General features: G+C 44.4%; 1 protein-coding gene across 1 annotated transcript; it reads left to right on the forward strand.

The window, feature by feature from the left end:
* Positions 1-10,737: 10,737 nt before the first annotated feature.
* LOC309636962 (uncharacterized protein C11orf87) lies at positions 10,738-13,611 on the forward strand. The gene is made up of 2 exons (XM_082410849.1): positions 10,738-10,855; positions 11,979-13,611. Exon 2 carries the CDS (start codon positions 12,238-12,240, stop codon positions 12,823-12,825), a length of 588 nt encoding a protein of 195 aa, XP_082266975.1. The 5' UTR covers positions 10,738-10,855; positions 11,979-12,237; the 3' UTR covers positions 12,826-13,611.
* Positions 13,612-13,828: the final 217 nt, after the last annotated feature.

Genomic DNA, 13,828 nt, shown 5'->3' on the forward strand with positions numbered 1-13,828 from the left:
TGAAAAATTTCCACATGCTCTGTTAGCTCCAAAGACTGTTCTGAGAGAAGTGTTGGTTGAGGCTATAATCTCAACTGCTACTGTAAGGGAGTATTAGACTAGAATTTTCTCCATGTCTACTGAGGGGTGGAGTTAGAAGATACCAAATACCAAAGAGAATGTAAGACCCACCTTCATATTTATGTGTGATAATTTATAATAGAAATATTCAATAACCACCTTCATGATCCTTGGTCCCTTAACCATATCAAAGATGTAAAAAAGGGTCATAATAGGGAGGGGTGGGAAGATGGGTGAAAAGATTTCCTAGAAGTTGGCTGTTGTTGTGTTAAATGTCTTTACTCCTCCCATCCTTTGCCTCAGCCAAATGGGGGTGGCCTTCTATGTGGCCCTTTGGAGAGCTAGATGTATATGTTACTGTAGAAGTTGGTGGGAAGTGGGGGGAGCTCCGTTGACTTGGGTCTGATTTTCAGGCAGAAAATCTAGAAGACAAAAGTCTGACAGACTGCTTTGGTGGTAGAACCAGGGGAGAGTTGCTCAGATCTCAGTAATCTGTGTTCCTGGATCTCATCTGGCAAAGGTACATGAACCTTTCTGATGGAGTTGATTAGGCCACACGGAGGAGCTTGTAGCAGATGCCATCAGTGCTTCACACATATCCCTTAGGCCCTTCCATTTCAGTTTGCTCCTAGTAACTCCAGTCCTAAGGATTTTTCTAGAAATGGTGAGGGCTACTCTGCCTGGGGGTGAAGTAGACCAGAAGTGTCAGGGAATTAATTCCTCCTTGGAGCAGTCTTAGAACAAGATTGACTTGAAGTGTGAGACTGAGGTGTATTTGTATACTACAAATACCACAGTTCCCTTGTTTCTAAGCTGGGCTAATTCTGAGGCATGTGTCTGACACTACTCCCAAAATGTCCCTGTGGACATGAATGAAACTCTAGTGGCAGATGGCTTTGTGTTGTGCTCTTCACTAGTTGTCTCCTCTTCCTTCATTATCCTGCTGGTGTTCTCTGCAACTCCCAAATAAACTACTTGCATTCAAATCCTTGCCTCAGGGTCTACTTCTGGAGGAATTCAAACTAAGACAATTGGCACTAGAGGAGGTCCAAGGAAGAACACCCTTATGAAAGGATTCTGGAACTTGTCAACCAAATCACAAAAAGGGCCCTGTTATTGGTGGTGATAAGAGAGGTGATGATAATCCTTGGCATGCTGAGCATCACAATTATAAATATTCTCATCTGTGGTGAATTGGAATGGAGCATAAGCTTATACAGTATCTCACGTTTTTAGATATAGTGGCAATGGTAATTATGGTAATTATGAGGACTGTGGAATTGGTTATTGTTGTCACAGTGGCACTGAAGGGAAAAAAAGTGACAGCCTCAATTCAACAACCATCAAATTATTCTCAGTGTGAATCCCAGAAGACCACTAATACAGCATTAAAAGAGACCATATCTCCTGTAGCCAGAGGGCAGATACAGCTGAAAATCGGGTGCAGACCTGAGTGGAAGAGGTAGAATTGCAAAGACTTAATTCTCAGCCCTGACAAGTCTCTTATGCAAAAATTGGGGCCTTGATAGGGAAGGAGTGTGGCTCTGAGAACTGAAATGAGGAGATGTACTTGAAAACCTTGAATCTGCAGATTTTCTTGAACCCCTGGGCTTACAGAAATGGTTCACTCCCCATTGTTATAGGATAACAGATTTTTTCATTGCAGAGAAATTACAAGAGGCAGACTCTTCATGAGATGATACTAATCTTCTTCAAGGTTTACCTCTACCCCACTCACAGATTCTAGGACAATAACTAGGATAAAAAACTCAGCTTGAACTCCTGGGAAAATACATTCCCTGCTCCGGGAAAAAAGGAATCATCTCAAAAGAGCTATAATGCTTGGCCGTTGTGTCCCAGCAGAATCAGGAGAACATACCTGAAAGTGGATTTTGAGGGTACCAGCCCAGCAGGGAGGACTATAAGACTGCATACAGAGGATTTTGAAATGGGCACATTCCCCCATGACGTCAGCTTTAATGTACTGGGAAGGACTCCTGTAGTTGATGCTAACATGCTGCTGGGATAGTTACTTGAAGCTTGGAAAAGGATGGCCTGCAGCAAATGAGATGCAATTGGTGTATAAATACCCAGCTCTCTTGCTCCTCAGGTGGGAGAATCCTTGGATGGGTGTTGAACACTCTTTCCTAGAGTTTCCCCTTAGGATTAAGCTGCAAAAACCTGAATAGATTCCTGGGGAGTGAAGAAATAGTCACCGGTGACAACTGAACAAAGGGTTGAATGTCAATGGGTAAAGGAGGAGGTTCTCCATCTTGAGTCAACCTGGACACCTATCGGGACCCAGGATTGTAAAGGCATATTGGGACAGAACCAGTCTAAGTAAAATTTTCCTATCCCTTTACCATTTTCCCTCCCCTTTGCTTTGACTCCAGAGATAAAAGAAACTATCTAGCAATCTAGAGATGGGAAGTGAGGAAAAAGAGGAGACATATAAGCCAGAGAAATAGACAAGAAGCCAAATACTACTTTTTATGGTTCTAGGCTTTCATTTTAAAATAATCCCAAGCTGTGAGGAAAGAGAAAATATATGATTAATCAGTTTTTGAATTTTTGTAAATATTTTAGATTAGATAGTCTAATTACTGAATTGACATTGTGTTCTGATTTAAAAGGATGTAAGAGTGTCTTTTAACTAAAACTGATTCAAAAAGTCATGATACCTACCAAATTTTCATTCAGTTGCAGGGAAGATATTTCTGGACAATATCTAAAGATCCAGTGAAACAAACAAAAAAACAGATTCATTTGATTATGTCAAGTGCACCTCTTCAACATGCCCCTTCTACTACTTCATTATTGCTTTTGTCTATCCCCCATATAGTCTGTTACAGTAATAAAAACATAGTTGACAGCAACTGATGTAGAGGAAAGGTAATTTAGAGTACAGGAAGAAATCTAAGCTGTCTCATATGTTTCTTTCCTAGTTAGTCATACTTTAGGGTTGACAACTGCTTTAAAGCCATATTCACATTGCTTCATTTGTTTGCTTTTTCAACCATAACAGGACATATAGACAATGAAAAAAAATGTACAGGAGATAAAGTTTGAAAACCATGGGGCCATTTGGCTTTCTTTCTTGATTCTCAAAATAAATACAGTAATGTTTGCTTCATAAGGAAGAGAGAAACAGGAGGAATTGAGATGGTCACCCACAATGTGGAATAAGTCATTTACTATCATTTGTTCCATCAGAATCTTCCAGATCATTGAGCATTGTGTGACCACCAACAGCTCTGTGACCTGAGCCAAGTGTTTCTCTCTTACTGTGAGCTTTTGTGTTATAGAAAACAAAATCCAAAGCTATACTCAAATCCAGCAAGATCACTTCCTCTGTCTTTGCATGAACCTTCATTTACCATGAAAGGTAGCAATTTTTGTTGGCACTATTTATTCTTCTCCAAACACTCTTGATTGATCCCTGGGACCTAATATTTTTTTAATTTTTTACAGATTGATTTACTACAGCATTCCTCACTCTACATCAGATTCATTCTACATTCCTCACTCTACATCAGATTGATTTACCACAGCATTCCTCACTCTACATCAGATTGATTTACTACAGCATTCCTCACTCTACATCAATTCTCTTGGTCAAATTCAGTAACTCAGAGAAAACAATAACTGAAATTGTCATAAAATATGGGTAGGGCTCAAGATGCCCATCTCTTCTTTTGAATCATTGGTTCTTAACTGTGCAGAGAGAAGTTGTATGTCTAAGCCAGTGGTTCTCGACCAGGGTGATTTTGCACCCTCACCCCCATGACATTTGGCAATGTCTAGAGATATTTTTGATTGTCACAACTGAGGAGTGGTACTGAGGCCATCTAGTGGGAAGAGACCTGGAACACTGCTAAACATATGTAGTAGTTTCCTATTGCTGTGTAACACAGCAGATTAAAATAGCACTCATGTATTGTCTCACAGCTCCATAGGTCAGAAGTCCGAGGGGACTGGGAGGGGTATTCAAACAGGTTCTCTACTTAGAGTCTCACAGGGCTGAAATCAAGGTGTTGGCCAAGCTGGGCTCTTACATGGAATCTCTGTGGAAGAGTCCATTTCAAAGATCATTCAGGTTGTTGGCAGAATTCAGTTCCTTGCAGTTGTAAGACTGATGTCCCCATTTCCTTGCTGGATGTCAGACATTCTCAGATCCTAAAAGACATCCACACTAGTTTGTTCATGTCCCCTGCCATCTTCTAAGTCAACAACAGCATGTTGAATCCCCCTTGTGCTTTGAATCTATGATTTCCTCTTCTGCTACCAGCCCAAGAAAACTCTTTACTTTTAAAGGGTTTACTTAACCAGATCAGGCTTATCTGAGTAATCTCTATATTTTAAGGTCAGCTCTGTGGGAGTTTAATTACATCTACAAAAATCTCTTCACAGCAGTACTTAGATTAGTTTTTGATTGAATAATCAGGGGACTTAATCCTGGGGGACCATCTTTAGAATTCTCCTACCCCAACAATCCATAATGCCTAAGACAATCTCTCACAGCAAAGAATTATCTGACCCCCAAATGCCAGTACTGCCAAGATCGAGAAACTCTGGTTTAGGCATATCATTTTGTTCATGGTGGAAATATTTTGTTTGTCTTTCTCATGAAAGGCAGATTCACAGCCTGCAACACTTGAAAGAAGCATATTCCAGTGGGTTTCTGGTCATGAACAAGAACTCTCATTTTCTAGGAGCTGTTGGTCACAAAGATTTTAAGAATTATTTGACATTTGCCGGTCCTAACCCATCAACTTCTTAGCTTTACATCCATCAGTCTACCTAGTTTACATTCTTCTGTTCTTTGACACACATGATATTTCATTTAAAAATATTAGAAAAAAAGAGGAATATTAAACATTCTTTACCTTTGGCTAGAAAACCAGAATGTGATCGTGTATGTAACTAGAATGCAAGTTCCTGATTACAGAGACATTCTTGTGGTCACTGATGTACTGAGCACCTAGCACAATTTGAGGCACATGGTAGGCATACAGTGAATATTCATTGAGTGAATGTTTCCCGGTCAAGGATAATGTAGCAAGAGGAACCTTGACTTTCTGTACAAATATTCAGATATAATGGGTCTGAGACTTGAATGGAGAATGCTTTTATTATGATGTGTAAAGAGATGAAGCATATACTTATGCAGCTTGAGACTAGAAATGCCCTGATGGGTATATAAAGGTGTGTAGGCTCCCAGCCTTTCCTAAAATTAGAGAAGCCACCTGGTTTAAACTCCTACTCTAGGAAGACATCTACTGTATGACATCCCTGATGCATCTAGTTTGTGTTTGAGCCCTTCTAGACAGTGTCAAGGGAGTTGGACACTTTGGAATAGAAATCTTCCAAGTTTTTTTTTTTTTTTTTATGCCTGAATACTCCCTAAAAGAATTTTGGAAAATCATAGACCCCTTTGCACATTTTAATTTGACATCTAAAACTTTTTAATCATAAGCTAACAGTTGCAAAGAATGTAATTTCTGGCATATTCCATATCATGTATGTACTTTAAATATATTTTGTCAAAACATCCAGATTGATAGATTTAGTTTATTCAATTTGTATAATATGTCTTCCATACTATCAGGCAAATGCAAATTGTCAATCCAAATAGACAAATCAGGCTTATTTTCTGTGAGAAAAAATCTGTATTCATTTTTCAATTTAAATAAACTGAACTACTTGTATCCCTGTGACAACCATTTCACTTCCAAATTCTAGTTCTAAGATAAATCGATATATAGATAGACATAGAGCCTTAAAATTAGCCTGTCACCTGGATGAAATAAGGCACTGTCCCATCAATAGTTCTTACAGATGATCTTTTTGCTTTGCTGTCACTACCTCAGGAGTTAAACACCCTCAAGGTATTCCTTTGTTGGTTCCCCAAAGGTTTTGACACCCTGAATAATGCATGATAGTAAGACTGAGGATTTCTGAACATAGGTTTTTCCTTTGTAAAGCAGGAGAAATACAAGGAAAGGTGACAAAGGATAAGTTTTAACCTCAGATAGATACATTTTGGGGAAAAGTACACATAGAGGTTGAGGATTTGGGAGATGATTCCTTTAAAACTATACATACTCATATACCCCTGGAAAAATCTTAATGTCCTCCCAGGGATATAAGTCCCCCAGTCTGAAGACAGCTGGTTTAGTTGATAACCTGTTACATATAGAAAAACATCTTTTCAATTATGAAATAGTGAATTGAAATATACTTCGTGCCATATATCTATTCCACTATGTTTCAGTTCTCTCTTGAGTACCTAGAGCAGGATAAATTCATCTTCTTTTGATGATGCTCTAAACATTTGAAGTTTCTATGATGCATCCACCATGTCTTCCCATCTCTAGGATTCATAGTCCCAGTTCCTTGAGTGACTCATTATCTATTATTGTTTTCAGACCCTTCACCCTTATAGTTATCCTCCCATAAAAATACTCAGACTTAGGGCTTCCCTGGTGGCGCAGTGGTTGAGAGTCTGCCTGCCAATGCAGGGGACACGGGTTCGAGCCCTGGTCTGGGAAGATCCCCCATGCCGCGGAGCAACTAAGCCCGTGCACCACAACTGCTGAGCCTGCGCGTCTGGAGCCTGTGCTCCGCAACAAGAGAGGCCGCGATAGTGAGAGGCCCGTGCACCGCGATGAAGAGTGGCCCCCGCTTGCCGCACTAGAGAAAGCCCTCACACAGAAACGAAGACCCAACACAGCCAAAAATGAATAAATAAATAAAGAAAGAAGCTTTCATTTAAAAAAAAAATACTCAGACTTATCAAAATTTTCCTGGATTTTGATATCCCAAACAGTATAATGCTTCTATTGTCATGGTTAAAATATTAATCTTAGTAATAGCTTTACAGTGTAAAGAGCTACCATTCACTGAATGATTAGTATATGCTCAGTGCTTAAAATAAACACTGCAGTGAAGATACTATTCTCATTTTACAGATGAGAAGAATGAATCAGGAAAAAACTAGATAACTTGAATCAGGTCAAGAGCTTCATTCAGCACCTTGTGTATTAATTAGTTGCTGGCTGGGCCAGTAGTTGATTTAACAACAATATGACAACATACAGAGCATATCTCTGTAGGTATTCAAGGAGCCAGAGTAGTCGAGATATGTGATTAGGCAAAATGTTAAGATCACCTGAACAGCCTCTGGAAAAGTCCCTGTAAATCTAAGAGGAGCCTGGCATGTATCATGCTGCACCCTGTTCTAGAATAACCTGCTTAGGTGACCTAGTGCAGTACAAGGGTTTCCAAACTGGACGCTGCTCAGTCCAAGGAATTATGTGGAGCATCTTGTGGACTGCTTCTGGGGAGAGGGGAGGACCCTGGTGATAAGTGATAAGGCTTCTCAGCACCCCTCCTCTGCTTCAACCAAACAGCTCTGCTTTTCTCTAGTTTTATTTTCTTACATTCCTCCAATCAGCAGTAGATAGAGATAGAGATAAAATTGTAACAGAGGTAGACATAGAGATATGGGTGTGGGGGGGTGAGAGAGAGAGAGAGAGAGAGAAACCACTAGTCATGAAAAGAATACTAACTTTGGAATCAGTTTGCTTGGGTTTGATCCCAGCACTATACTATTAGGTGACCTGGGCATGGTCTTTAGCTACTCTGAGCTTTAGTTTCCTCACCTGACATATGGCAGGTACTCAAAGATTTTTGTTGAGCAAATAAGTGAATGAATAAATAAGTAATTTTGTATTCTGGCAAAAAATAACCTTGCAGGGTTACTTTGAGGTTTAATGCTGTTATAAGGAGAGTTTAGTAAGCTTGGTACATAGGAGGCATTTTGCAAATAATAATAATAGTACTTATTATTGCTGTTGTTGTAATTATTATTGAATCAGTGCTTTTTTGGATTGATGTACCAGGTGCCCATGTGGCACTTCTGTCTAAGCTAGTTGGAGAGTCCTCATCAAACTTGAGAGCAAATATTATATGTTGCTGAATATTTGGAATGTGCCTGAGTTCAGAGGGGCTTTCCCATCACAAGAGGAGATTATGGGAGTCCCAGAGGCTTCTTGGTCCTCCACTCTTGCAAGTGTGACCTGAGGAGTTTGGTGGCAAAAACAGTGGCAACAAGTTGTCTGGAAGAAGTCTTGCCATTGTGCCAGATGTGCCAAAATCGTATAGCAACTCACTGAGATCAATTCTTGTAGACCAAGAGGTGTGCATGTTTGCTGCCACTGGTATTCTTGGGGCTTGAATCATACTACCCAGTGATATCCACGTCTATCTATTTAGCACATTCATTCTCTGGGTAAGAACAAATTATAAACCTACAGACTATTCTTCTTGAAGGAGAAAGGAAAAAAAGTGTACTGGGCTTTTGATCTGAAAATTGATGTCTTTAATCTACCTAAATCATTTCCAGTTAAATACAATTGTCTTGTGGATCACATTCATCTGCTGCAGATTGTAAATTCTCCAAGGCAACACCTTGTCTTTTCATAGGTTGTGTAAATTGGTGCAAACACTTTTAGCACTTGTGCTATAACAGATGATTATAATTTATAACAAAAGAATAAGAACAATGACAGCCTAATCACATGCCCTAGAAGCTTGGTGTGAGAAAGGAATCCCATTATATACATATTGTAATCCCATTACAACATATTGTGAAGGCATGCATGTTTCTCACTGGGAGAACCTGACAACTAATTTTTTCAAGCTTAGAAAACAGACCAGTGAGAGTTAATTCTAATTATGAAAAACTTCTTTGCTTTACAAGACAGCTTTTCTAAAGAGTCTCTTTAAATAGCCCGAACTCTTTTTGGAGTATTCAAAATTGAATTTGCTTTACAAAATGTAGATTAGACTCAACTTTTCAGGAACAAACAAAGTATGCAAAAATGGGGCATTGCATGTCAAGCGTCAATAGTGAGGCCTCATGTAGTGATCACAGTGAAAACAAGGCTCACCCTTCTAGCCCTTGAGCCCATCAAATTCAGAATGTCCAAATGTGGCAGGTGTCTTTTACAGGGCATTAGGTGTCCTCATTCCAGGCAAGAAAGCTAAACCAGCATTGGTGTCATTGGCTGTCATTAACTGTGTGACTCTGGCACACAAAGGCATCAATCCGTGCTCTCAAGAAACCATGCATTATTCAGCATGTACTGCACTATTAGCTTAAGTAGAGATACTTTTTTTTTAATTGAAACAATTATGAAGAATAAGTTGATGACTTTTGTTCAAACAAATGAAAGAATTTGGGAGAGAAATGATGTATTTCTTTCTCCGTATATAAGTCATGGGCAAGGAGAGGAAAAGGAGAAGTTGGAGTAGGACTAGATAGCAACAGCGGCTCAGAAGAAGGGACCACCAGATTACAGATAACCTTTACCCCGCGAGTCAAACTGTCTTTCTGACAAAACACTCTGCTTGCAAATACAAGCAGATAGGTGAGCATCAGTCATTGCTTTTCTCTCTCAATTCTGAGGCATAGCAGGAAAAAGCAGCCACGTATACTGCAGCACTCAATTTAGCAAGTGAGTATTGCACAGGCACTGTGTTGGACTCAAAGATGGGAAGAAAACAAAACAGTAAGGGAAGAAGGAAATGTACATTTAATAAGACACCTGAATGCCTTCAAAGACCATACAATATCTTTGAAACTGCTGTTTTCTACAGTAGAAATATAAGAATACTTTATTTTGAAGTTGGCTACTGTAATCAAATGCACTATTCATATTTTCTCAAGGGTTCTAAACCAATAGTTGATTAGTCTCTGCCCAGATTTAGGCAGGCTGATGAGAATCTTTCAGGAAGTCCTATCCATTGTGCAGAAAGGCTCTTGTTAATGCTACAGAAAAGCACCAAGCACTTTAACAAGTATTAGGGCCAATGAAGGGGTACTTTGTAAGAGGCACAATGCCCAGAATTTTCATAGGGTTTCATTTCTGCACTCCTCTGAGTGATTTTCGTCTTCCTGCCTTATAAGCCTTTTGTGAGCTTTGTGTGCTCATGAGTGTCTAGATTGTCAAAATAGAAGGAGTATTTAATACACGGAGTGGGTCTTGGGCCTGGAGATGAGTGTGTGAGGGAAGAGAGGAGGATCCTGAGTCGGGTGGAGTGAAAGATAATTTGGAGACTCTGATCTTATTGGAGAGGAAAACGGTTCATTTAGATTGTTTGATGTTAAATACACGTTCAGATTTGTATTTCAGGTTCTGCCACACTAGTGTTCAGAAATGCCCCTCTCATGCACTGTTTCTGTTCAGAGCCAGGCCAGCGTAAACAGGATTGGAGAAGGGAAAGATCCTCATCAGCAGAGGGAGAAAATCTATTGTGTGCCCTGAGGGGAGATGGATCTCTAGAGTGTAAAAATGTGTGCTTGGGACCACGTGGGAAAGGGTTGAGGGTGAGGAATCGGGCAGCCAGAGAACTGAAGCTTCAGCCCTTCCTAAGCAGAGGAGTGCGGAAGGTGCGTTGCTCACAGGGTGGAGGTGGGGGTTATTGCTCAGCCCCTGAGCAGGGGATCAACAGGGAACCGGGAACGTGTGTGGCAGAGGCTGGCTCTGCCAGGACGAGGTGCTGGGGGTATGAGGGTGGGGTGGGGGCCTGAGGGGTGGCTCGGAGCCCTGGCGGTGGCTGCCTGACGTCACCGGCCTCTCTGGCAATAGGCTGCGAGCTGAGCTCCCCGAAGCGGCGGCGGCGGCGACAGCGCGGTTTGGTCTCTGGCCCCTTCGCTCCGCGCCTTCTGCAGCCGTTCACTGCAGCCGCGCGGCGGGGCTCCCTCCTTGCGGCCAGCTGGCGGCCCCAGGTAAGGGACACGGTGCGGCTAAAGCTCCAGGCGGCCGGGTGGCCGGGCGCGAGTGGGTAGGACAGCCCCGGCGGCCTGCGCAGGCACCCCTGGCCGTAGCTTCGGCCCCCGCCCCTGCCCCGGCCCGGGCTTGCAAGCCGCCTCCCTGCTCCGCAGTGCAACAGTTTGCAGCTGCCTCTTGAGAGCGGCAAGGGGGCTCTGCTGCGCGCTACGGGTCTCCCTGGCTCTGGTCCCCGGGAAGAGCCTCAGGGCCCTCGGGCTGGGACTGGGAAGGCCCGAGAGAAGGTCTGTTCCCCAAACTTTGCAGGCGGGAACCCTCCCCCTTTCATTTCCAGCACCCTTAGAAAGAAGCAGGATACTGTCAAGTGGGGGGCACAGAGAGATGTGGAGAAGGGGGCGTTTGCAAGGATGTGCTTTAGCTGAGAAAGAAAGGTGCTTCAGCTTTTTTTTTTTGGTTGTGTGTGTGTGTGTGTGTGTGTTGGGGGGTTGGTTGGGGAGGTACCAGGGAAGAAGGATGGAGAAAGGATGGAGCGCGATCTTGCGTGTCAGCCGCAGCCGCGGACAGAGGCGGAGTGGTATGTGGCTCCAGGGTTACCCCCATGGGATTGGGACCCAAGGGATCTGACAACGTCCAGGGTGGGAGAGTCTGGAGGGGGAGGGAAGGGAAGGGAGGATTGCGTACCCGGAGCCGGCTCGGCGGCCCGGGGTGGGTGCTGGGAAAGGTAGGATCCAGGCGAAGACATCCATTGAGAGGGCTCCGGAAAGAGGAGAGTCGGCGCTCTGGGAAGCAGGGACCGCGTTCCGAGGTGGCTGAGGGTCCGTTGCGATTAGAAAGTTGTGGAGTGCCCAGGGTGGCTGCTTTATCTGCTGAGTAATCGGCATCTCCGCGGTGCCGGCGCAGACCCTCTTCCCCGCAAAGTGGCGCGAACGCGGAACTGGAGGCTTTGGTGCGCGGCCAGGGGCGGGCGGTCGGGCTGGGGTCCGCGGGCTGCGGAGAAGACGGGCAGCGCCCAGCTGAGGCAGTGTGCTCAGAGGGCCGCTTTGCAGTGGCGGTGATCATTCCGGTTCTCGGCGCTCGCCCGGGCAGCGGCTGGGATCCTAACTAAGCCTGTTCTCTTTGCAGCCTGGTGCCTTGGCAAAGGAAAAGGGCGCGCGAACACGCGTTCGAGGCGGGGCCGGAGAGGATCTCCTGGGCACCGCTCCCTCCCTGGCCGGCTTGCTTGCCCGCAGTTGCTCCCTCCGTCCTTCGCTCGCTGGCGCACCCCCTCCCACACCAGGGAGTAGTTTTGGGTGGCGCGGGCTCCGTCCTCTTCTTGGCTGGTGGGAACCGTGTGCCCAAAAGAGGAAGTCTGGTGTGCCTGGCCCCTCCCAGCCCAGCGCCGATGAGTGCCAGGGAGCCCAAGGAGCTGAGGCTGGCGCTGCCGCCGTGTCTCCTCAACCGGACCTTTGCTTCCCCCAACGCCAGCGGCACGGGCAACGCGAGCGCCCGTGGCCCGGGCGCAGGAGGCGGCGGCGGCACATGCATCACGCAGGTGGGACAGCAGCTCTTCCATTCGTTCTCCTCCACGCTGGTGCTGATTGTCTTGGTCACCCTCATCTTCTGCCTCATCGTGCTGTCCCTCTCCACCTTCCACATCCACAAGCGTAGGATGAAGAAACGGAAGATGCAGAGGGCTCAGGAGGAATATGAACGGGATCACTGCAGCGGCCACCGCGGCGGCAGGGGGCTTCCCCAACCCGAGGGCGGCCAGGCCCCAAACCAAGCAAAAGAAACCCGGCTGGAGAAGCAGGGCCGGGACTCTGCCTTCTGCGCCTCATCCAACGCCCCTTCTTCCCCTGGCCTCCCGTGCCAGGGTCCCTGTGCTCCTCCGCCTCCACCACCGGCCCCCAGTCCGCAAGGAGCGCACAGAGCCTCCTCCTGTTTGGACCCAGCTGGCGAGGGCCTTTTGCAAACGGTGGTACTGTCCTGATTGTCTAGCCCCTCTCCTCTTCCCTTCCTCGTTTCCAGCATCTTTGCCGTCCTTGCTTTTTTTTTCCTCCGGCCTTCCTCTTCCACTTTCCTGTGGCCTCCGTTTCCTCTTCCTTCTTTCCTTATTTGTCTTTCCCCCTACTCTTTTTCTCCTCCGCCGAGGCACTGTGCGGTATTTGTAAATATTGGGCGAGGAAAGTCTCGGAAGAAGAAATAACGCTGATAATAATACTTTATTATTAATATTTATAGTAATTATTATAATATTAATAACACGATCCAAGCGCATGACAAATCACATAAGTTCTCATTGTCAGTGAAGGATGCGTCTTCCCTCTCCACCCTGCGCCCCCCACAATACGGAGGAGAGACCGCACAAGCTACCAAACGTGTAAAAGGCATTGACCCCCTGAACAAAGGGAGTGGAGGGGGCCTGGTATGTTGTACATAGCTGTCAAGTTAAGGTTCAGTTACCTTTCTTCCCCTTCACTCCCACTTTTCCTTCAGATTCCCTCCCTTCCCCATTCCTACGTTCAGCCGGACTCAGGCAATAGTATATTATAAAGAAAACGTAAACATTAAGCACCAGGACTACAAAAGGCCAGAGACTGTCCCAGAAAAACGTTTATGAGAGGTACCGCTCTCCAGTCAGCCCTCTTCTCACCTTTAGTTAACCATTCTCTTTTCCAGGACCAGGCATTTTAATTTACTTTTAGAAAAATCCCTCACTGGCCGAGCATAAGTTCATTAAAAATCTATAAATGAGTTTTAAGAAGAAAGAAAGAAAGAAAGGAAAGAAAGAAAGAAAGAAAGAAAGAAAGAAAGAAAGAAAGAAAGAAAGAAAGAAAGAAAGAAAGAAAGAAAGAAAAAGAATCTACTGCTTTAGTCCTTGCCCTGCTCCCCATCTGTACACCTTTGACTTGTGGCATTTTCAGGATTCACAGAGGATCCGGGAGCTGTCCAGACAGGTCTGGTGCTGAAATTGTCTCAGAACTGGCTACATT

Source organism: Balaenoptera physalus, assembly GCF_965194825.1.
Source record: "Balaenoptera physalus genome assembly, chromosome: 10".
Classification (NCBI taxonomy): domain Eukaryota; kingdom Metazoa; phylum Chordata; class Mammalia; order Artiodactyla; family Balaenopteridae; genus Balaenoptera; species Balaenoptera physalus.

Excerpts from the sequence above, each read along its gene's own strand:
- LOC309636962 (XM_082410849.1), top strand. The coding sequence starts at position 12,238 with ATGAGTGCCAGGGAGCCCAAGGAGCTGAGGCTGGCGCTGCCGCCGTGT.